The sequence below is a fragment of the Buteo buteo genome, chromosome 16, assembly GCF_964188355.1.
Source record: "Buteo buteo chromosome 16, bButBut1.hap1.1, whole genome shotgun sequence".
NCBI lineage: Eukaryota > Metazoa > Chordata > Aves > Accipitriformes > Accipitridae > Buteo > Buteo buteo.
In genome coordinates, this window is record NC_134186.1 from 13,578,123 (window position 1) to 13,602,741 (window position 24,619).

The 24,619-nt window shown below is 47.2% G+C and overlaps 1 protein-coding gene across 1 annotated transcript in view; it reads left to right on the plus strand.

Annotated features, from left to right (window-relative positions):
- TSPAN32 (tetraspanin 32) overlaps positions 1-23,693 on the plus strand; it is a 33,251-nt gene extending 9,558 nt beyond the window's left edge. The window contains exons 4-8 of the mRNA XM_075047910.1: positions 1,946-2,020; positions 16,134-16,235; positions 17,786-17,878; positions 19,514-19,597; positions 21,817-23,693. Of these exons, the coding sequence (XP_074904011.1) occupies positions 1,946-2,020; positions 16,134-16,235; positions 17,786-17,878; positions 19,514-19,597; positions 21,817-21,912 (450 nt within the window). The 3' untranslated portion in view covers positions 21,913-23,693. The remainder of the gene's footprint in view (positions 1-1,945; positions 2,021-16,133; positions 16,236-17,785; positions 17,879-19,513; positions 19,598-21,816) is intronic.
- The last annotated feature ends 926 nt before the right edge of the window (positions 23,694-24,619 follow it).

A 24,619-nucleotide genomic window follows, 5' to 3' on the forward strand; every position in this document is an offset into this window, starting at 1 on the left:
TTTTTTCTTGTCTTTGAGCTTGATTTTGGTGAAAACGTTGACTTTGTTATGCTGTTTGTTTGGAGGGGGAAGTTGTTGGAGGAGGTACAAAATGCAGGGTCTGGTCCTAGTGAGGAGCAACCCAAAATGTCCATGTAACCTCACCTCCTCCCCCTGCCAATTTATCCATACCTGCAGGGGTTGAACCCCCCACCCCGGCTGGGTTCAGGCTTGATTGTGCTGTGCTTTGGTCCATGGCATCGCACCCTGCGTGCTCTTCCCCATCTTCGCTACTTGTATCCCCCTTGTCAAGTCAGCATTTGATCGGACTTTGCTCTCATCTCCTTTAGGGTCTTCTGTTATCCCATTTCAGTTCCTGGCAAGGCAGCGAGTGATCTCACCACCTATATGGCCAGGCAGCTGCCAAAAAAATAAAAGGAGAGACTAGACATATATAATTTAAGGGTTTTCGTAAGAGCTATACCAGGGTTTTCCCCAGCATCTGATGCAGAGCCTGAAACAAGGCAGCCCTGAAAAAGTGGTGAAATGCCAATGGCAGTCTTGTTCCCAGAGCAAAGCCCCTGGGCAGGGCATCATCCTGCTGTGAGCAGAGAAACACAGCAGGCAGCAGATGGACAAGAACCAGCAAAGGGCGGTTTATTAGCATGTTTACGTTCATTTCCAGGATTTGAAGTAATACATTTTCCTTTCTTGCTGCATATGGAGGAGTTTGGACCTTTTTTTTTTTTAAACCATACTTTTTAAGCAAAATTTTTTGGTGAAGCAGAATTGGTAGCAGCAATGCTCTTCTTCCTCTCCTTACACTTGAATTTGGTAAACTTCCATGAAAGTTTTAATCTTTTTAAAGTGATTTCAGCTAGATCATACTACTAAAACACTCACAAAAAAAAGTTAGAAACCAAAATAAACTGCAGTCCATTGGGTAATTTTCCCCTGCTACGTAACTTCACATTGGAAGAGGGACAGTTTCACGGAAAAACTTGTAAGGGCAATGATTTTCCACTGGTGCTTATTCATCATCTTTTGCCATTCCAAGCCTAAGCTGTGGATTCATATTTGATGAGCCTGTTTGGCCTTCAAATGCTTTACAGGCACTTTTTTTCTTCCTTTTAAAATTTTTTTTTTTAATGTGAACAAGATCCTTTGGTCCAGCTGTCACAACAGGCAAGCGCTGTTTATATCAGGGGTTTTTTTTGGACCAGATTTGTTCAAACAAAGAGACAACGCATGTAACTTCCAGCTCTGCAAGCCTAGGGAAGAAGACAAAAGTCAAGCCGCCTCCTGCGTCGTTGCCATTATTGTTTAGACACTTCAGGGTCAGTTGCTGGCCTTGATTATATTTCTGTTGTCCTTTTGTCTAACTAGGATGGTGCTGATTTGAGGAAGGTGGCTTGGCCGTACAGCTGCCGCCTTGCTAACAGAGTAAAGTCCAGCTCCTTTTCCAGAGCAGGTCGCTCTCCATCCGGGTTACTTGCTTCTTTATGGACTGTGTGGGTTTTCCCCTCTTTGAAACTGATAGCCAAGTTTTAAATGCAGGGAACTGAATCCCATTAGTAAGGAGATGCTATTCTGGGGCACGGTCCTGCTACAGAAGAGGAGCATACTGTAAATACAATGTTTTTCTCTCCTTCCCCCCCACCCCCAAAGGGGAATTTGGGCAGAATAGGTTAACTGCTCCACAGGAAGCCTGGTGCTTTTTTGGTCAACCTCTTCAAATGGCCACAGTGTAATTAGAGGGATCCTGACAGAGAATCACATTATTATCCACCTAATTTCTTTTAAGTATTTTAAGCATTATGAGGGATATTAAAAGAAGGTGATGTTTAGCTCTAACTTCAACTAAACTTGCTCAAACGAGTGTATTAAATACGTCCCGACGGTGTTTTCAAATGGATATTTTTCTCCCCATGCTGTAACTGATGGTATTTTTCCTCTTTATCCTCAGGGATTTTTCTGTTTTGCTCTGGCTTTCTGCGGATTGATCCCAGCTGCCTGCTGGAGATACATGCACAGCACAGAGGTAAGCATTGGCTGCTAGGAAATACCACCAGCATCTCGTCAGAGAGAGATTTTTTTTGTAGCAACTATTTCTCCCATAAAAGGGACATCTGGTGGTAATTAAGCCATCCATGCTGAGGTCTATCAGATGCATGCCCTGTCACATCCGTCCTTTGCAAGAACAGGGCTGTCTTCATCAGCTGCCTCTCCAGTGGGGTCATCTGAAGGGAGAAGCCATGGAAACCCGCACGCAGGGCAAACGCTTTGTCGTGAAGGGAAAACAAAATGCAAGACTCGTTTTAAATAGCTTTGGGATTTTTTTGCAGGGGGTGTTTTGGTTTGGTTTGGTTTAAATGAGATGCTCAACTTTTGAAAAGTCATTTCCAGCCAGCTCTAATTCCTGCTAATGTCAATCGGGAGCCTCTGCTCAAAGGTGGTGGCAGGTTGTGACTGTTCAGGTTGTTTCTGGCAATGGCCAGGAGAAGCACCGGGGAGATGTGTTTATTAACCAGCAGCAGTGGTACAATAAAAACACTAGTGTCAAAAATGATGGTTTGGGTCACTGTCACATTGGACCAGAAAGAGAAGATTGTATGAAGTCAAATTTGCAAGCAAGTTGGGTTTTGAATTGTTAACCCAGAGCTTGCTGGGACTGTGGTAGATGGATGCAAGGTGCTGGGGAAGTCGCATCGAGGCACACAGAGTTGCTAAAGGACAGCCCTGCACATCGCACTGGGTACCCTTACGCTGGGGCTGGGATGCCCCTGGGGCCAGGGTAGCAGGCTGTTGGGGAAATCGGAAATGGATCTTAATATTTAGCAGCCTAAAGAAGTTTATACTCTTTTAACCCTTTCCTAATCTGATATAATTTGGGTTTTGTATATTTATTCCTCTTCCCATTTGTTGCTGCTTGGTCTTAATTCCCCTTTCTGCATCCCTGCACTCAAAAAAAAAAAAGAGACTTAGAAGTGCAAAGAAATCATGACTTCTTTTTTTTGAAAGCAGAACACTGATATTTTAGGCAAGTATCCAAATTATCTAACAGTAATTTGGGTAAGTGTTTGGGACTTTGGTAGACGTTTCATGCAGTGGGTCGGTCCCCATCTCTGTTTCGCTCCTCCCCAGCCCCAGGCACATGCCACAACCTGCAATGTTCTGGCCAGCAATGAGGATATGAGTGACGTGAAACATCATCCCAGTGGATTAGGGTCACCCTGATGCTGCCAGCTCATCTCTTTAGGGTTACAGATGTTGTGGGGGATTGAAGACCAGTGTTTCGGAAGGCTGGCTGTGAGATTTCACTCTGTGCTGGAGGAGCACAACTCCATCAAAACCCCAGAGACTCAATCCATGCTAGGACTGTGGCAATTGCACATCTTGGGGATGAGAAATCCTGTCCCATAATGGTCAGTGTCCTGTGCAAAAATTAAAATCCAGTCCTTCTGGAAGCAGAAGCCTAAAGGGCAAAGTCAAGGTTAAGGTGAGGGGTAAGGTCCTGCTTCTCTAGAAAATTTGTCCAGAGCTGCCCAGTGGCCACAGTAGTTGAAAATCCTTTGAACTACAGAGATGGCGACGCTGGATCAGACCAAAGGGACAGGCACACCCACTGTTGGCCAAGGTAGGAGCATAAAAACCCAGCGAGCACAAGGCAATGCTTTTTCAGCTTGTGCTTGTGGCTTGTGTGTCTGCTGGTGGCACCGACTGGTGCCTTTGCCTTTAATGCTCTCGGTGGATTTTTCCTCTGTGAATTTGCCCAGCTGCTTTGGAAACATTAGGGTGAGTGCTGATGGCACAGCAGCATCTTTTATCTCTACACTTACCTGGCTGAAGCGGATTCAATCAGAGCTGAGACATCCCTGAAAAAGAGTCTTTTCACAGCCTTTTCCTTGGTTTCAGGCAAAACTATCGAAATTTATTATATTCACACTAACAATTTAATATGGAAATAATTTTGTTTTCATGGCCAGCACAGAAGGGAGGCCTTGAGCACACTTTCCTCCTTCTGCAGAAGTTTGTGATGAGAGATTGAAACAAAAACTGTGTTAGTAATGGAGAAATGGCACCAGGAAGTGTATCTGGTTGATCTTGTGAAGTTGTGTTATCCAAATAGACTCGTTAGTTATACTTTTTAATCCACAAACATGGAGTAGGGTGTAAAAAGGCTGCAAGAAAAAGTTGTATATTGGGTTAATACAGGGATGTGCCATTCAAAAAAATATTTTGCTGAAAATACTTAAAGGAGATTACTTTCTCTGTATATCTCTTAATCACTACATTTGTTTTTACTTCAAATTATTTTTCTGGTTTTTTGCTTTGAGTGCCCTGCCCATAAATGTACCCATGTGTTATGGTTAGCTTTTGTAGTTGGTTGGGATTCTTTAAGCAAAACAGCTTCCACTGGGCAAAATGAGGGTTTTTTTGTAAAATGTTTACTTTCTGGGTAAAGAAAACCAGCAGTCTTTCTGACTACAGAAAAATTAAAAAAAAAAAAATTAGAGATCGTCTTGGGTTTCTCTGCTTCCTAAAATGCAAAGAGAAACAGAGAATATAGAAGAGGAAAGATTTAATTAAGAATGTCACTTACAAAACAGATGGAAATTCGGTTTCTCTTGAAAGGTAACGTGTCTCACCAGTAAGAGAAATGCAGATGTGAGAGAGAATTGCAGATGTAACTGCCCCTCCAGGACAGAAAGGCAGGTAATGCAGTGGTATAGAAAACTGAATGGAGCAGGAGGAAGACTCCTGGGGTTTCATTATAGAGCCATTTGTTTGTCTGACTTCCTCAAAGTAAAGAACAAAATTAAAGCTGGTGTCCCCCCCAGCCTACTGCGTGTCCATACTGTCAGAAGTAGTTAATTGTGGAAATACGGGGGGGGAAATCAAACTCAGCCAAACTGACGGGTGTCTTGTAAGCTTGATGGGATGTACCTAGCTATCAAGAAAGGAAGAGAATTTGGGGATGTAAAACTGCATATGGATGAATATGCCCATTACACGTGCCTGAATCAGTGCCTCTGAGAGCACTGAGGGGCTACTACCCCCATTCCTGGCTAAAACAAAAATTTGCATTTTTCCCATGCAAAATACGTTGACTTTGCAGTGAAAAGCCAGACAGAAAATCAACCTGTTCAGTTTGGAAATGCCAGCTGAGAGCTGGCATTGGTAGATCCTGTCCTCTCCCTCCCCACGGGTGAGGTGCCGAATGAAGGCAGCACTGAAAGCGGAGCCCTCCCCTCCCTCTGCAAGCCAGGAAATGGGGCATCCCTCCTGCTCCAAACCACAGCAGATGCTCTCGGTGGTTTACTCCTCTTGATCACAAAAAAAAAAAAAAAAAAAAAAAAAAATCTGGATTTCCTTCATAAAGTAGACCCCTCTTACAGAAAATAACCTGAAATAGAGAAGCCCAATATTCAGTTGAAAAACTGTTTTGGTGGTTATTTTCAAGAGGCAGTAGATAGAGAAATGTCATTTGAACATGATGAAAGCAAGATGCCCTTTTTGCCTTTGTGACTCTTTCAGAGCCCTGTTTACAGTACTTCTTACAGGGAAGCTATGCAGGACAGGAAAAAAGAAGAGTTATTTGTAAATATTTGATATTTTCAGACCTGAGCACTGTAAACAAAATGTGAATCATCTCATTTCCCATTCTTTTCTGCTTTTGTGACCTTCTGTAGCTCCTGAACGAATTCTTTCAGACAGATGCCACGTTTTAATTTCAAGTTACCTGCATTCCAGATAGACTCGGTGTCACCATAGTCTCTTTATTCTTAAAATAACGTATACCAGACATGCAAAATCATGAATCTGAGATTTATTGTGCTTTATCCTAAAAGGTTGATCCTTCCTTTCGGCATCATAATTATTCCTGCTCTATTGACCCACCCACGTGGCCAGTGAATGGGTTCTGTGAGGTCCAGGCCTCCCCCATACTGTCTTCTCAGGCTGCTTTGCATCCCTCTGTCTGCGTTAAAGTACTTTTAACGAGGAACTAATAACCTACCCATTCCCAAAGTATGTTTGGCCGGTAGGTTCTGCAAAGAAAATGGTGGACAAAATGGGGAAGAACAAATAAGTCAGAGGAACATCGCAGATCCTCTACCTCTCTTGCCAGCATGCAGCCTTTCTGTGAGCGTCCAGCCCCTCTTTACAAAGAAACACTTTGCCTCTTAGCCAATGGCACCAACAGAAAAGTTGCTTGGAGAGGTGTCAGAACTCCTCTGGGCAGGTCGGCTGCTCAGAGGAAAATCTGAAATGAAAATATTTGTAATCTGAAGGTTGTTGAAGGTTCTTTTCTCCTGCTAGCTGTAGTGCTGAGCTGTTCACGTTTCAGTATTTTCTAGCTCGGCTTGTTCCTGAGCCCCATCCTCACCCGCTGCCCCCAGCACTCCTCCTTCACCCCTGTCCTATCACGCTCCCAAGCCCACAGCTCCAGAAACACCCCAGCCCGGCGTCCAAGCCCCTGTGAAACTCTGGTGTGCTTTTCTGTCTGGCCCAAATCACTTGAGAGAGTCGATCCCCTTCCACACCTGACCTAGTGCAGACAAGGGTCCCCACAAGGGTGAGGAGCACGTTTGGTTGCCCTCCCTATGGGCCATCTGGCCAAAAGGTGGTCTTGGTGGGAGATGTGGTCTTGGTAGGAAAGTGTCACAAACCCGTCTGAGGAACAACAGCAGTGGTGCAATCAAAGCAAATGAGAGACCAACATATGAGGGAGGGCAGGGAGGATGACCTCTGTGTGAGCACCTTTGATGGAGCAGCTGTGGTAACCATGGAAATTATGAGGTTGTCGGATGGTTTTCAGCCACATGAGGAAGTCTTGGTTCCTGAAGCCAAAGAGCTGAATCTTGTTTTCCAAAGTTATTTTTATGGCAGCTCCTTTCCCACAAACCGCTGCCTGTTTAAGTGAGGTCTCTTAGTCTTAGTCTCCAATGCAGCTGGGGCCTGGGATGCAGAGAAGGACGTAGAAGGGACTTATTGCACATCTGGCACAGTTGGTGGAGAAGGCTGCTGCTTCCTCCTCCTCCTCCCCAGCTTCCCTTCTCTCCTCACCCATTAACTGCTGCTTTAAAAACCTGCCTGCAGAGGCTGGAGGAAAGGGTTGCCTTGCAGCTGCAGTATAAAAGACTTCTGGTACCCTTACTAATCAACACAAAAATAGGTTTGGGGTTTCATTCTGGTCCCCGCTGTGAAAGAGGCCGGAGGAGTTTCAGTGTTGTGTCATCTTCTGTTGTTCAGCTCCTCTCCAGCAGCTTAGATCCTTCCAGCAGCCCTGCGATGCCGGCCCCATAAGCCGGTCAGGATGGCAGGGTGAATCAGCGAAAATAAAATCGCTGCAACATGAAAGGAGTTTTGCAACAGAACGAGCTTTTTAATTACAGAAATTCATTCACAGGTAAATGTTAGCTTAAAACTGGTTAAATTATGATTTCCCAACTCAGGACAATTTGAAACTGGTGCAAATAGTTGCCTGTACTTCTGTGTAAAGGCCTGATTTCCCATGTCCTTTGGATGAAGAGGTGGCTTGGATTTGCACTGGCTGCAACGATATGGCAATCTCTTAATTACCAAATGGTTTCTCAGGTTGCTGCGTGGTTTCAAAAGGAGGTTTCACCAGTGGCTTTCAGCTCCGCATGTGTAGCAAAGCATTAGCCTCTTTGCGTTGCACTGCTTGTACTTGGAGACTAAATGTGAGGTTTTAGCTTTTTGTGGGTGGGGAACACAAGCCACCCATGCCCACTCCAGTTCTCCTGCAGTCTTGCTCTGCTTGAAACTTTCTTGAGAGGAACCTGTTTGCTCTCCCCTCCTCGTGCTGGGAAGAGGAAATAGAGTCTTTTATGCTTTGTTAGTGAGCAAGGTGGTATCTTTTGAGATGGTGATTTTCTAACAGAGCCTGGGGGGTGCAAATAACACATATTTGTGAAATAACAAATATTGCTGCACCTGGGGCCCATTCTTGAAAAGGGCAGCTTCCTTGCTCCCTTCACTGTGTATGGGATCAGCACTGGTTTTCCGTCTGCAGGTCTTCCTCCAAACCAGCACCTTTGCAAAGCCAGGCGCAGCATTGCCTGGGTCTCCAGGAGGCAAATCCTGTCTTTGCATGCAGAAAACGAGCACATGCATGTGCACCTCTTGTTCCTGCAGGTATGCAAGGAGTGACCCAGCACTTCCCACATAATTTCTGAAGTAGGATTGCAGAGGTCTTTCTAGTGGCAAACCAAGCCTGTGGTTTTTGCAGGGTGTGTTTGTGTCTGTCACCACTGCTGCTGGTGCATGTTGGGGCAAACTCTTACAGGGTCCGGTCCGTCTCATCTGAAGGCAATGCTTAAAAGCGCGCTTAAATCCTAGAGATTTTAATGGGACTTAAACACAAGCCGAAGGTCTGTTCAGGTGCTTTCTGAAACCAGACCCGAAGCATACAGGTAGTTTCCTTTTGGTTTTTGATTCAGTGGGGCTGGATCAGGATTGTAGCTGCTCACAGGCGTCTTTCAAGGGCATTTTCAAAATGCAGAGATTTGGCTGTGAAAACACTGTGAATAATCTGATGTCCTCCTTGCTCTTGCTGTTATTCTGCCAGGCACAGTCACTTTAAGGTAAGCGCCGAGCTTTTCTCAGTCTCTGAAATCCCTGGGAAAAACAAAAAAGGGGGAAAACCCCTCCCCCTGCGTTTTTCAATATCGTGACTCCTTCCTAGTGTTTATGTTCTCATCACACAATAACGGCTGCTCCCCCCAGCGAGACACTGCTCTCCTTTGTCTCAGGCACCACACAGGCAGTCGCACTCATGGGTTTTCTAATTTATCGCTGCCCTGACGCTGAACCCGCACAGCCCCGTTTCTGCCGCTCGCTGTGGCGGAGCGTCAGCTGGAGCTCCCATCTCCAGCAGCGTCAGCCGTGGTACCTGAGGCCACTGGGATGGTTGCCGTCACCACGGCACATCCAACCTTCAGGCGGCTGTAGGACGCTCACTGCAGCGGGGCAGCTGCCACCAGCTCGGAGGCGACAGTGCTGCCCTGGGGCTAGCTCTATTCCTGATACAACTTTTTTTTTTTAAGCTAAAACTGTTTTCAATGTTTTTCAATACTTTCTGTTGGGAAGCAGTCTTGCCTGGTGCTGATTTCAAGTACTAGGGGTGAGAGCGCGGGGATGACTGAGATAATTTGATCACAGTGTTGGGAGGTTCATAAATTGCTGGGTTGTATGTCTTGAATGACGGGAGCATAAAGGGTCAGTGCGGGCCCTTGGCAGCCTGTTGGTTTTGCAGTTCTGTTATGAAATGGACTGAAATACTTAAAGTTTGTTTAAAAAAAAACCCAAACAAAAAGCAAACAAAAAAAAAAAACCAAAATACAACCCCAAGAACCAAGAGGACCTTGATACACTGGGGCTGATGTCACTCACATGGGGTGCAGCCCCAGATCTGGAGAATTTAGGGAAAAAACTTGTTGCTGGTGATTAACTGCCCACCTGGGTTTTCTGCCCTTCCCTATAAGCATCTGGTGCGTTGCCCCAGTCACAAAGTGATGGTCCTGGCTGCATCTGAGTAGTGCAGAGGTGGCCCCAGGGGGTTTATGGCTTGGTTGAACAGGAGGCTCTGATGTCCCCCTGCCCCTGGGATGTATAGCACCCGTACAGCTAGACTTCTGCTGTTGTTTTGGGATGTGGAGATGGGAAATGAGGAAGATGTGAGCAGTGTATCTCCTGTTTTAAATGTTTTGTGCAAGGACCCGATGGAAGCACTGGGATCAGAGAGAAGAAGCTTCGTAAGGCTTTGCTTTTCCTGAATTTTTTGTTCCATGATGGTTTTTGCTCTCTCTCCTTCTGTCTGTTCCCTCAGTGATGGACCAAAAGATGGTCAGGGTTTGCCTGATCCTCTTGCAATACCAGAAAGTGGGGAGAAGTGCGTGTATGGGTTGTTTTTTAAATATATATCTTTATCTATATCTAGATATAAAATCTATATCTACATGTAGATATTGGAAAGAAAAGGTGAAAACCATTTAGATAAAAGCCTCCCCTGGATCTTTGCACATCAGCGGTCTCCAGAGACCGCCGGCAGTCAGAGGGGGAGCAGCACCTTCTTATCTTGTGCAATTTTCCATGGGGGACCTCAAGGCTGCTCTGGTTTGCAGCGCTGGCTGGATTTCTGCAGCTGGGATTGACTGGCTTGAGGAAGACTGGAGAGGAGGGGAACTGACATGCTGTGAATGTGTGGGGAGGAAAGGGAAGTCGGAGACAGCAAAATGCAGAAGTGTTTTTCTTGCTGGAGCAAGGAAAAATTTTGAGTGACTTAACCACTTTATTCCAGTTTCACATCTTAACTGATTAACTTGCAGTTTATAGCTAAGCGAGGGAGTCTGCGGTAGCCGCCGCTGAAGGGATGTTTCTGGGTGATGCTAGTGAGTAGATCCTTCTTGGTGACTCTGAAAGAACATGAAGTGCTGAGGTTGCAGTTTCTACTGAGGCTGCAGCACATGTGCTCAGTTTGGTACCTTGAAGGCACAAAAAGCCACAGGAGAAGAGGATCATCCTTCTGCTAGCCATGCTTCTCTTTCTCCTCTGCCATATAAAGCACATTCCTGTTAAGCAGAAAGGAGAGCTTGTCTTTGAGACAGTCCTGACATCTCTTTTCACTACATTCTCCTTGAGCTCCAGCTTTGCAGAGGGATTTTTGGCCAACGACTGTTGCAAGGGTGGTTCACCAAGTAAGCCTCAAACCGTTGTGCTTGGTACAAGATACATTAGTTTTCCAATGTACGTCTAAGTGACTAGCTGAGGTTGCCTAGGCATGGGTATTCACTGGCAGCGGGAGGGCGATTCATTGACACATCTGGCTTGCAAAGGGATCAGGAACTGAAGGCTGACCTCCTTGTCTGATCTTTCTGTTCCAAATCCAGTTACAGGTTGTGCTGGTTTTGGCTGGGATAGCGTTAATTTTCTTCATAGTAGCTGGTATGGGGCTGTGCTTTGGATTTGTGCTGAAAACAGTGTTGGTAACACAGGGATGTTTTCGTTATTGCTGAGCAGTGCTTACACAGAGTCAAGGCTTTTTCTGCTTCTCAGCCCACCCCACCAGTGAGCAGGCTGGGGGGGCACAATGAGTTGGGAGGGGACACAGCTGGGACAGCTGACCCCAACTGACCAAAGGGATATTCCAGACCATATGTCGTCATGCTCTGCATGTAAACCTGGGGAAGAAGGAGGAAGGGGGGGGACGTTTGGAGTGAAGGCGTTTGTATTCCCAAGTAATGGTTACGCATGATGGAGCCCTGCTGTCCTGGAGATGGCTGAACACCTGCCTGCCGATGGGAAGTGGTGAAGGAATTACTTGTTTTGCTTTGCTTGCGTGCGCAGCTTTTGCTTTGCTTATTAAACTGTCTTTATCTCAGCCCATGAGTTTTCTCACTTTTACTCTTCTGATTCTCTCCCCCATTCCAGCAGTGGGGAGTGAGCTAGTGGTTGTGTGGGGCTTAGTTGCCAGCTGGGGTTAAACCACAACACAGGTAAAAAATTATCCTTGATAAATAACCTAAGTAAAAAATGTCAATTTTCCTCTTGAAGGAGGTAAGACTGAAATTTGCTTTAGTTTCTAATAGCCAAGGGCAAGAACACTAATGGCTTAGTGTAAATGCCCTCCTGCAGTCATAAATTCTGCTTCTTGGGGGATAAAGGATTTAGAGGATGATAAACAATCTCAAAATTCCTTCTTTCTTTTACTTTAAGTGAAAAATGTTACTCTATTGAGTCAGCTGGAGTCAGCAGCATCAATCTCAGTGGTGATTTTCCATTTGTTGTATCCAGCAACCCATCGATATCATCCCTAAATGAAAGTTTCATTAAGGAACATAGGCAGAAATGGGAGACAGCAATTATATTTGACTAATTTAGAGCTGGAACATTTCACACAACTTCTTCCTGGAAAAGAATTGCTGTAAGGTGTGACCTCCATATCACTTAACCTGGAGATTTTTCTTAAGCCAAAGCCCAGCTGATGCTTCATCTTCAGCTCTTGGTTTTTTTACTGACAAGCATCGCAGGTGCAGTCTCCTTCCAAGGGAGAGCTTCATACAGAAATACTCCTCCAGCAGTGGGTCACAGCATGTCACTAGGAACAGGAAAATCCACTTGACCATAATGATGCTTATGTGTGGGGGCAGTGTAAGACCTTTCAAAAAAAAGCCCGGACAGACTTTCTCTTCTCCAGCTGTATCGGTCCATTACGTACTAACTACTGTCTGAGTTAAGGGATGGGGCACAGCTGTGGTTTTCTTAAAGCATGTTGTTAACAGTATCAGCATAACCACTCAAACTCAAAAGGCATCATGTTTCTTAACCATGAGAGAAAGCACTCTGATTATTTTTAATTTTTTTTTTCTACAACACCTGGTGTAAGAAATGGAAAAAGAAAATTATTTTGAGGCAATGGTCTCAAAGTTGCCCATCAATGGAGTGTGCGATGGGCATCTGTTGAGGATGACAATTGAGTACAAAGCAGTGCTGCAGTCTAGCTCATCACTGTGTTATGTCCCAGATCAAAGGAAAATATAGGGATGAATTTGCACTTGGTGGATAAAATAATGTTGCAAATAAGGATAGGTCATGAAACCACCTGGTGACTGTCTCATGCTTTCAGGTTTTATTTTTTACATTGTTAGGCATGCATGAGTTAGCATGACATTTTTGGCTGGATAGATGCTGCCACGCACGACCAGTGCTTCAGAGCTTGGCTGTAGCTCTGAGTATAAACATGACCCCATCCTAGGCAGAAAAGTTGCTAAAATGATGGCTTGTTAGTGCAATCTTTTGCTCTCATATGTCTCTTATTAAACTAGACCTCTTGTATGCTCTGTGGCACGGTCTCCTGCACAGAAGGAAACAGCCAGTGATAAATACTGAGATTTAGTACTTTATACCTACTTCTGAAATATGTAAATGAGAAAGCTCTCTGCAGTAATCTTTGAAAACAGACCACTGCGTTGTACGAAGACAGCAATTTTCCCCTCCAAAATCAAACGATCCTAGCAAAAATCAGAAGGATGATGTGGAGGAACTACAGTCAACTCTTAAAGTCACTCTTTAAAAAATGGTTTTGTAGTTTTATATTCCCTTACTAGGATCTGAATAGTGTATTCAGATAATAACTGGATATAAATGCTAGATATAATTGCTAGATAGAAATGCTGAGAACGACTAATCAGCAAATTGTACTCTTAGGCTTGCCCAGACACACATTCTAAAAGGAAATTATTGCTATAAAACATTTTCCATTTAATCACTTGTGCTTTCAGTTCTTGGAGGCTGCTTGACAAAATAAAAAAAAAAAAAATCAGTAAATAACTGAGAAGCCAGCTCAGAAACAGGGTGCAACTGAAGTCTTTAGTAGTCGTTAGGTACCTGGAGATTACCCTCATCGTTGTCACCGTTACTGTAGTCCAGCTGGCTGTTAATCGGTGACTGCTCGTGCTTTCTTCCCTTATTGTTTCCAACAGTTGGAATAATTTTCTGCCACAGCTTTGTTATGGGCTTCTTGTTCCTTCGATTCCTTCCTATCCACTCTTACCTTTCAAACAGCCTTAATCTCAATGTTTCATGTCATTGCATGGTACCTACCATAACGAGGAAGGTGCAAACATGCACCACTGCATCAGGCAGGACCTCTCCTGACCAAGGTGATGCTTTCGTGGTTCCATGCAGCCGGCAGGAGCTCATCAGTCTGGCTGCAGCCGCAGGCAGCTCCAGGCAGCGGCCAGCAGCTGTCAACATCTGGGCAGCTCACCTGCCTTCCTGCCAGGTTGCTTGGTGCAGGACGACCACCAGAGAAGCTGCTGAGGAGGACATCAGCCTCAGTTGAGCCCTGAGGTTTATTATCAGCACAAAACACCAATAAGCATTGACTTTCCTGCATCGTGAATTGGTTCTGATGGCATGGTCAGAGCCTGCTTTGCTCCTAGGGAGCCTGTGGTGGTCTTTGTCACGGGACAAAGTCTCATCTTACCTTGGTTTAAGTTGAATACAGTTGTAAAGTAAGCAGCAAGATCCAGCCCAAAACTCACTGCAGTCAAAGGAGCATTTTTACCAGTTTTCATGAGGTTTTGGGGAATGTGCCCCACCAAGTCAGAGGGCTTAAAACTACCTGTCCCAACATTTTCTGGCCCAGAGTTCAGTAGACCTTTAGAAGTAGTTAAACTTCTGGATTGCTTTCAACCCTTGAACCCTTGCTTGAACATAGCAACTTGCTTGAACCCTTTTTTAACTTTTTTTTTTTTTAAGTCATCCAAATTTAGGCCTTTTGGAGGGAAGCTCAGCACCCCGAGTCTAATGATAAATATGAGAAGGCAAAAATTAGACATGCAGCACCATTACCTTGCCGAGACCCATATTTATGTTATCACAACACAAAATAGTTTTTATTCCTGCATCTTAGACTGGGGTTGGGATATTCAAAAGGTAATAATCTCTTGGGTTAAGAAGCTAGCTGCTCTGTTCTTCCTTCCTTCCTCAGCAACATGAGGCCGCAAGAGGAGGTCAAAAGATTATTCTTTTTTCATTATTCTTAATCCAATTCTTCAGTGGAAATGGATGTTCTTTTTATTGAATCCATTAATTTGATTGCTGCTGCTGGAAAGCTATTTCATGGTCCACAAGACGTTAGAAAAGCTTGGATGTTTTCCTTTTTATTGGGGTGTAAGGTTTGTTCAGGAGAAGGATGGTGCACAAGTCTGCTAGGGATCTTGTCTCGCTGCTGCACCCATCCCGCTCGATGCACTCTGATACATGGGGCTGACAAAATGAGCATCCTCCCTCCTCACCTGCGGGGCACAGCTCAGCATCATGCACCTCGCTGCAGAGGATTTTTTCCTTGGCTCAGAATATCTGTGCCCCGTCCGTCATCAGACCTCTCTCGTTAAAGCTGGGTTGCTCCTGCCTCACCTACTGATTGCTCCGTGATGGGTGGTGGAGTGTCACAGGGGGACAGCAGTTTTGCTGCAGAGAAACCTCCAAACCCTTCCACTTCTATGCCGTGTTGATAGCCGTGGAAAATCTTCCGACGTGAGCCTTAAAACTCTATTTCTGGTTGCATGGAGCCGAGTTGGACACAAGTAATCTTCTCAACCTCCCTCTCTCCCCTCCCTGGTTATCAACCTCTGTTAGTTTCTTGCATTTTGGACAGCCAGGCAGAGTCAAGCAATATTGCAGTACTGGCTGTAATCACCTCGAATGACCCTGGTTTCACCCCTGAGCAGACAGCGTTGGGTCTTGTTTTTTCCCCTTAGAGTAATTTCCAAGCGCAGCCCCTTAAGACCGAGCTGAAAAGCTTCCCTGAGAGATGGCTCTGGTGCTGGAGCGCCTGTCCCTCCCCATGCGGCCACCCGCTCTGCCTGTCTTGCCGATTGATTTTCCCTCCTGAAAGCCAAGCGCTGCCTGCAGGCCCGCTCGGATCCATGCCGCTGAGGAAGCGAGGGAAAACGAAAGGAAGAAATAAGGTTTTGACTCCAGGCACTGAAGGCCATTGTCATACTTTTTCCTTCGAAACCCGAGCGGGAGTTGACTGGGATCTGTCAAGCTGTGAGTTCTCACACGTTTGGTAAATATTTTGGGTCTGATTCACCGCTGAATCACTCTGTTATTTTTTTGGCTCTATTCGGAGGAACTGCTCTGTCACTGGGATAACACCAGCCATCTGAGATCCTCTCACCTTTGTATTTTAGCATCTCACAGTCAGGTGTGCCTGTCCTCACAGTCCCCCACCAGGGTGGGGAGATGGCGTCATCCCTCGCAGAGGGACTCGGCGGCAGGCTGGTCACAGGCGCTCTGACACTAAATCCAAAACTGGCCAAAAGCTCCAGCTGTCAGCTGGTGAGACCCCGGCGTGATGCCCAAGGGTCCACGCATAGCAGAAGGTGACACACATGCAGTACTGCAGCCTCTCTCAGGGGACTCGCCACGTCACAGGTGCCCCTCGGTGTGTGGTGGGTCGTACAGCAGCTCCTGCTGCCGCGCGGCGGTCATTGAGCAGCGGCACTGCTTGTCTTGCTGTACCTGGGAGAGCTTCTGGGCGGACGCGAGAGGAGCATATTTCCCTCCAGAGATGACTGCGGTCAGTGTTTCGCACGTACAGATCTCTGCTTTCATCGCAGGTGGAAGACAGCGTGATGGATGTGTACGATCTTGTGTACGAGGAGGTGAGGAGGAACGCCTCCAGCTTCAGGAGGCACGAGCTGACTGCCATCCACGAAGCAGTAAGTTGTCTTTCAGCCTTACCATAAAACCTTGCCCTGGGGTTTCTTCCCGACGGTTTCAGCAGGCTGGGACTGACACCTGTGCTCTGCCTCATGGATGCTGCAGTGCCGTTTTCCCTCAGGAACCGAGCCCCCCAGCCTGCTGTGAGGTCTGCTCCTCCCTTCCTACTCTTCCTTTCCCAGGCTTGACCAACCAGATTATCGACGGGAGGAAAGAGCTGCCTACCGGAGCATCGTTCTGCTGCGAGATCTTCAAAGCTTCCATGCTCTAGCTGATATATATATACATATATAGTCTGCCTCGGCAGGCACTCTGCCGTGCTCCCTATCTGTTGTATGAGAAAGTGGAATATACACCTCCGGTGTCCCCGGTCAGGTAGAGAGAGGGGGAGAATTCCACATTGTCCAACAGAAGTATTTGGACTTGGTTATTTCTGTTTATCCTTGAGCCTACGGCCGAGGAGTACTGGAGGCTACGTGGCCTCTTGCAGTGCTGGAGACTGCTAGCAAGCTCCCAGATACCACCACCCAGGGCGCTGCTGGCGCAGGGGACTTCTCCGTAGCTCAGTGGGTGGCCGAGGGTGGTTGCCCGGAGCACAGGGAGGACGCTTGTCCTCAAAGCCACAGAAGATGAGTGAGGATGTCCCCCGTGGTGAGAAACTCCTGGGTCCCCGCTGAGTAAAGGAGATGCCGTCTCCTCGCGCAGCAGGGCCCATTTCGGTAGTGAGATCATGGCATGCAGCAGGGCTGGACGGGAAGGTCAGCTCCACTCACCTGTTTCCAGACACCTCCCATGCAACTCCCTTTATCCTTCTGTGTTTTCTCAAATCGTCGTAACAAGTACTTTCCGAAGCTGCTTTCACCCGTGCTTCTCAAAATGTAGAAAGGGGCAAATGTTTCTCATTGCAACGATGGTGGTGGCCCTCGGAGCCATGACCAGGCGTGGTGGTGCTTGCTCTGCAGGGCTGCGGAGCAGCACACCCAGGGTCCCGCTTGGCAAGGAGAACCAGGCTCAACACCCAGCTTCATCAGTTGCTTATTTTAGCCACTTTAATTGATGGAGAAACAGTCCTTCTACTCCTTTTTTTTTTTTTCCTTTCTTCCTTCTGCCAGAGCTCCAAGCTGGCCAGTTCGCCGTGGCTATAGGAAACTAGCTCCACAGTGGGTGTTGCTGGGGACACCCCCCCCCCCCCGAGTCCATAACAAGAGCTGGAAACATGACTCTGTGCATCCCTGGGTTTTCCAGAGCAGCCACTGTGGGAGCTGGTATGAGCACGGAGGGAGGGCTTGCCCCCAGCCCCAGGCAGCAGTCCTGGAGCACCACGGGCAAGTTTGCGGCCAGATCCATCCACCTCCCCTGAATTTAACCTCCATTGCTGGAGCTGTCGATTGCATTCCTATGTGCTTCGCTCCTCGCAGCCCCGGTCGCGTAGCCCTGCCAGGGGCAGCAGGGAGGAAGAGTGGCCCATTGCCAGCACCTCCTGCCGCAGCAGCTGGTGGTGAGGGGAGAGCCCTGGTGAGCCGCTGGCACACCTCTCCCTCTCTTCCAGTTCCTGTGCTGTGGGAAGCACTCTCCGTTTGGGGACACGACCAATGTTGAGCACGAGACGTGCCCACCCAGCCAGGAGGGTGACGCGGAACAGGTAAGGGAAATGTTTCTTCCACCCCACAGTGGGGTTTGTGCTGCTACTTGCTAAGTGTTAAAACCTCACTGGTGTTGAAGTGTTAACAATTGTGGCTTTTTCAAGGGTTGGTGTTGCTGTGGGTTGGGGTTTGTTTTGCTGGGTTTTTGTTATTTCAATAAGGAGGTGTCTCACCCACTGGAGGAGCCTTGGTGGATCAGCAGGTCTCACACCCGCAGATGCGGTTCCCTTTGCAGCTCTAGAAAGCCTTCAAAATCCTTGCGTTTGCAGCCTGTCGTTTCCCTCCAGCTTCCTCCTCATCTCCTGCATGTGCAGAGAGTGTGAGATATCACAGGCATGTCAGAGCTCAAAAAAAAGTTGGGCTTTTCCACGTGACACCAGTTTCTGAGGCTTAAGAAGTCTCCCACTAACAGCAGATATGGAATTTGCTGTAATTTGTTTTTCCCAGGGCATTAAATGGGTATTAAAATGAGAAAATCAGGAAGCAGGATGATGATGCCCAGCAGCAGCTTCATCAAAAACACTTCATTCCTTCTGTCTGCAGTATCTCAGAGAGGTTGATGGAGAAGCCACCAGTAGCAGATTGCCTCTGCGCTAAAGCTGCAACATAGACTTCATGCTCTCTGAGCAAATCTATTGTATGATTATTTTTCTTCCACTGGAGCAGCCAAATCAGCTGAAGTGGCTAAATCCACCAGCATCAATATGTATGTTGTCCTTAGGAAAAACAAAACCGTGTTGCTACAGCTATACAAAAACATTGTTGTTAAGCGAAGATGTCAAGTTTACACAGTGTCTAACGGGACACTGTGATGCGCGGGGGTGCGTCAGCCCGCGGGGCAGGGTTTCAAAGCACTGCCTCTGGGAACGTCACGTCTCGAAGGAGGGTGGAACTCAGCTCAAAGAGCAGGAAGGGAGAGCAGAGCAAAACCAGGCACCGTATGGGTGACTCTGTTCCCCCCCCAGCTCATGGTTTGTGTTTCCTCTGGTTGCGAGCTAGGGCAGGTGGATAGGAGGATGCATTTTGCAACCTGCGGAACTGCAAAATTTGGTAGCTGCACTACATTCACTCCTGGCTTTGAGCGCTGTTACCTCACTCTGCAAATCACTTCATCGAGGGCGTGCTCTTGCATTTCCTTAAATGGCTCTCTTGGCTAACACCTGGATTTCCATGGGGCTGCTGGCATGCTTAAGGCTAATGTATATTAATGCTTGTGACACCTTGTGAAATAAAGCTGTTCATTAGTATCTTTGGGGAACGTATTTAGCATTATGGTGTGCTCTGCTTTTCCATCTTTTCATTTCCCTCTTTCCGTTTTCCAGTGGGTGGAAAGAAAAAAGCTTTTGCATGACCACACTTACCTGTGCGCGCACACATCCCCCACGGTCCGAAACGCATCATACCAAGAAAATTGTAGGCGTATTGTAGTAATTGAAAATACTGCAGATGTTTTTCTTCCCAAGTTGCAGCAAGCGGCAGAAAAAAAGGAGAGCTGCCCACGGAGCAGCCCAGCCGTGCAATGCTGTGTGCCCCCCTTGCCTCCATTTCTATTTGGGGTGGTGGCAGCACTGCTGGGGGGACGAAGCCTCCCCCGAGCTGCTGCCGTGCTGCAAGGGGTGTCTGTCTCCTCCCAGGACTGCCTGCGAGAGATCCACAACTTCCTGAAGAAGCACATGGACTTCGTCTCCACGCTCCTGGGTGTCACCATCGGCTTCATGGTAGCTATGTCTGTTCCTTTGCATTTTGGCCCCAAGAGGCAGGCTCCAGCGGGGGAGATGTATCCTAAATTAGTCCTCAGAATCTAGGATTTCGGATGATTTTGGAGACTGGCAGCAGAGAAACAAGCGGTGGTAGACTCCACCGTGGAAATTAAGAAAGGGCCAGGACCTGTCTTGGCCAGGCTGATGGCCAGAGGGCTCTCCCTGCAGAAATAGGCTCGCTGCACGGTTTTTCTGCCCAAACCAGGCACGGCAGCTGGGAGCGAGGGGCAGCGGAAGCAGGCTGCAGAGCATTTGCATTTCATTTGCCCAGGCTCGCCTGTGCGTCTTCTCCTGCAAGCAAGAGGCCATGTCCCCTGGCACAGGGCTTGCGGATGAGGTGGGAAGCCAGCAGCAATTGTGGAAAAGGAGGTGCAGTAACATCTCCGTGTTTTAGGAAACTTGCTGCTTCTCCTTGCCCCGCGCTCGCTGGCTGCCTCCCAGCTCGGCTTGGGAAGTCGCTTTGTGCGGCTGGAGCTGGAAGGTCTTGAAAGCTAGCTGGAGAGCTGTGCGGGAGGGGAAGGTCTCATCCTATTAACGAGCACTAACGACCGCGGTAAGGTGCATCTCGGGCAGTGGGTGGGTGAAGCGCAGGCTCGTGAGGAGCAGGCTGCAAAGGAGAGGAGCAGAGCGTGTTGCTGGGCTCTCAGGCGCTGTCTCTGAAGGAGGATCTTGCAGAGGAGGGGTAGGATCATCTTTGGAGGATGGCTTGGGTAGAAAGGGTCCGTCCTGAATTTGTGAGTCTTATTTGGGGGAGGACGAAAGCAAATATGAAATGCTGCGAGAGGAGTGTGTCCGTCAGCGGTGAAGGGGCTCGGTGGCTGTGTGGGGACGGTCCCTTTGGAGCGGGCGAGCACCGCTGATTAAAACAAGTCTGCTCGTATGCCCACCCACTGCTCGCCAGAGGTCTATCACTGTAATTACCTCTACACGAGGGCCCTGCACGTGTGGTGAAGCACGCCAGAAAACGCCAGGAGACGTTTCTTCACCACGAAGGGATGTTTGGTCTGCTCTGATGTCTCCATGCTGTGCTCCAGCTGAGGTGACCTTTCCTGACTGAATGTCTGTTTGGAGATTGGTTTACTAGTTGTGTCCGCCTTGGCACAATTATGGGTTAGAAGAGTCTTCTCCATCTAAACAAAACCCAGAGGAACAAACCCTTTTGTATTTTATACTGCTAGTAGTAAATTAGGAAAACCATCAGGCATTCCTATGGGGCTATAAATGTAAAGTCATGTGTGAATATTTAGTGTCGCTTTCTAATTTTTCTCAGGTATAGGAAGAATTTCACTGCAGCTATATTCAGACAAAAGCGGGAGCTTTTTTATCATATGTATCTTTTTTCACAGCTTGATGCTATAGCCAGATAAGGCGGCTGTCTTTGAAGCGTGCGCGAGAGGAAATCTCACTGCACGGTTCACTATTGTGGTGGCAGGATGCAAAGGAAGCGCATGATAAGGGCTATAGCTCCTCTGATGTCACCGTCCCTCGGCCAACAATGCACACATGTCCAGATAAAAAAGGCCCTTGCGCGTTAAGGCAGACTTTTAGGAAAAAGCACGTTGTTGCAGCCCTCGTTATCCTTCTCACAGCAGCCTTACCTTTGATATGTCGGCTGTGTAAATCCTGATGTGTGATATACCAGGCAGAATATCACAATACAGAGGAAGTATATGGTTCTCTGCATTCGCAACCATTCATGTGCATGGGGTGGGGTTTGGGTTTTGTCAGGGTTTTTTGTTTTGTTGGGTTTTTTACTCCAAACAATACATGAGGTTTGGCTTTTTTCTCCCTATGTTATTTGTACAAAAAGCTATTATGAGAGAGCTATGTTTGTTTGCATAGAGGAATGTTTCGTGGCAGGAATTTGAAATCTGAATTTCCTGGTTTCATCTCATTTCTTGATATTTTTAGGACTGGGTTTGAGCCACACTCTGTTAATTCCAATCAGATGCTTTAACCATGTGTTGGGGTTTTTTTCTCTCCCATGTTGGAATTGGTGTTCACCATTTTACTGAAAAACAGCTCCCTTAAGAAAAACGTGACATCCTGATATTCAGATAATTCAGAAGTGCCAGGTGGACTAACAGGCAACATTTATGATTGCTTATTTGCACAGACGGAGCATCATAATCAGTTCAGCATTTAATTGTTTCTCTGTCTCATTTATTTCCTTTTAGGTTTACGGGATGATCCTGACTTCATTCCTCTGGTTCTCCATCCACTTCAGCAGCAACCTGGAGCGGAAAGGCAGATACGTCCTGCGAGAAAGGTAGAAACCCACCAGCTGGGCATCCTTACCAGGTAGAGCCAGCTCTTGGTGCGGGAAGATGTCTGAAGTCACCCACAAAATCCCCCGGGAAGGCGTTGCGTGGGGGCAGGTGGTGGGACGTGTGTCACGGGCTTCCCCATCCTGCACTACAAGATTTCGTGCATTTCCAAGCTGGTCGGAGCAGACGATGCTCTGCGGAGGAGCAGTCCCACACCTTCACCAAACCCAGACAAGGACTGAGACATGCACCTGGGCTCGGAGATGCAGATTGCCTCGCCGGGGGACGTATGAGCTGTAGCTCCACAAGCAGGACACAAACAGTCCCTTAGGACAAATACAGAGAGAAAAGCCCAGCAAAACCTACAGCATTAAACCAAACTTCTATTGCACTGTCATCTGAGCTGTTCCCTGTGACCCCCAAAGATGCAACGTCTCTAGGAAGATGGCTTTGGATCAAAGCCCGGGACGGTTCTTGTGCAATTGGCTAACACATGGATGCAAAGCGTGTCATTGCTGATAGGAAATGTGCTCTCCTAGCCTGGACACTCGTAATGAGTGACTTTGGGCACATTTCTGATCATGCTCAAGTATGTAGGCATCCAATGACCGTTGACTGTTTTTTCTCTGTTTTCAAATACTGCCAGAGCTTTTGGTAGAGATGGGGGAAAAAATCAGAAAGCAGTGCATGAGCTTTGAAACAAATGGCCAGCATAAGGACATGTCTCGCTGTTATTCCTCCCTGCTAATGCAATACACCATTATTTTTTAATTCTTAGGATTTAGTCAACCTCCTAGAGCTTGATGCCACACAGATTTCACAGGGGCTTGTTCAACTTCCAGCCTTAGCTCTGTGTTTATCTAGCTTCGCTAACCTACCGTGCTGCTGTGCAATACAAAAGGACTTTGATATTACACATACACGCAGGACTGAAGTTTGAATCCATAAGAGAACAGCACTGATCTCCAGCCAGGTCAAACAATACAATGTCCAACTCCACATCTCTTTACATCACCTTATCAATAATAAACAGAAATTTTAAAAGCCTCGATCAACTGAAGAACTCGGCTCTCAGTCTAGCTCAAACGACGGCTCCCTGCCGTGCTTTGCCCTCATTGCAAGGAGGCAGAGCTGCTTCTGAGCTGAAACCCATCATTGCAACAGATTTAGCACCTGCTGGAAAACCTGCTGTAAACTATATGGCTATGTGAAATGCCTGTTGAACCAACAACAGCTTTCAGCCCTCTCCTTTGTTGTGGCTTTTAGCCATGAAAAACAGTAAATAGCAATTGTTCATTGAGGTAAATGTGGAAACCCCTGTACTGATGTTCGGGACAGGTCCTGGCCCTCAGGCAGGGGCTGCCACACGTACAAGAAGAGCAGTACAGCCTACAGCACCTGGTTAGCATTTCAACATGGCCGCAAATATCTTGCATTGGAAAGAATTGCATTGGGGGATGGGGAAAGGGCTATTGCTCCTCATCCCACTCCCTTGGAACCAGCGGAACTTCACCATTGACTTCACTGGAAGCAGGATCAAGTTCAAATTGCTCCAGAATATTACTCAAGCTCCTCCCCGGCAGTCACCAACACGCCTCGGTCTAGCAGTGATTTAGTGGTGATACCCACTTGCCGATATACCCACTTTCTAGCAGTGGGGAAAGATTCACTTATATGTATGTATGTACTGTGAAGTGTATTGCTCTCTGGAGAGAGACAATCTCCCTTGTAAGCTCCAGCTGCTATTGTCCAGGCCACTGCTATTGTTATTCCTCAGGCCAGCTGGCAGCTCATGTGACTCATGGTTTCTTCAATAAAGATGAATTTCTTGCAAAAGGCCATCATTCCTTCTCTTTTTCTGCCGTACATGAGGCTGCCTGCATTGCTCAGGGGTTTGCGTCATGGAGAGCCCTCAGTAATTCTTTCAGTGCTGGGAAGAGAGATTCTCTGGGCAGCTGGCGCTTGCCTGTCCCAGCAGCATGCCTTAGCACCCAAGAGGGAGAGGATGGCTTTGGTCCTTTGGAGGAAAAGGAGACGCTCATCAGCCTCATCCTACCCTCAGCCAGCTGCTGGGGCAGCAAGCAGGTACCTCGTGAGGAGTAAGGCAAGCAGGGGCAGGAAAAAAAGCTTAAGGATGCATTTAAGCAATAAAGACCAGAGTGTTTATATGAAAGAAATCTCTATGGTTTCACTTTTTTAAACACTAGGTAGTCAGGTCTTGCCCACTGCTCTATGTTGGTGGGATGATGTTCTGCCATATCAAAAACCATTGGAGATGGAGCAGATCAGTGGAGTCTATGTTATCGGCGTGGGTTACCTGCTGTAGCCTCATTGACTAGTAGAAAAGATCTCTGTTGAAACTTCACCACCAGCACTGCTAAAGCTTTAGGTACTCCTCCTTCCCAGGTCAATTTTTAATGTAAAGGGATGATTACGGACAGGAGTAGCACATATATGGTAAAGAAACCTGAAAGGCTATCATATCCCCCACCCCCAGCTCTCATTTCCCTTGAATCACGCGTGATGACTGAAACTCCCTCAGAAGCAGCAGGCACCTTTCCAGCCCTGGCCATATAGGCGTGCATGTGCGTAGCTGCTCTTTTCACACCTCTGCAAGGATTTCTGCTGCTTGCAGCAGGGATGAGAACATGACCTGCACCAAACCGTCTCACAAGGGGATAATGCACCCGGAGAGTCGTCGTTTCTTCTTCCC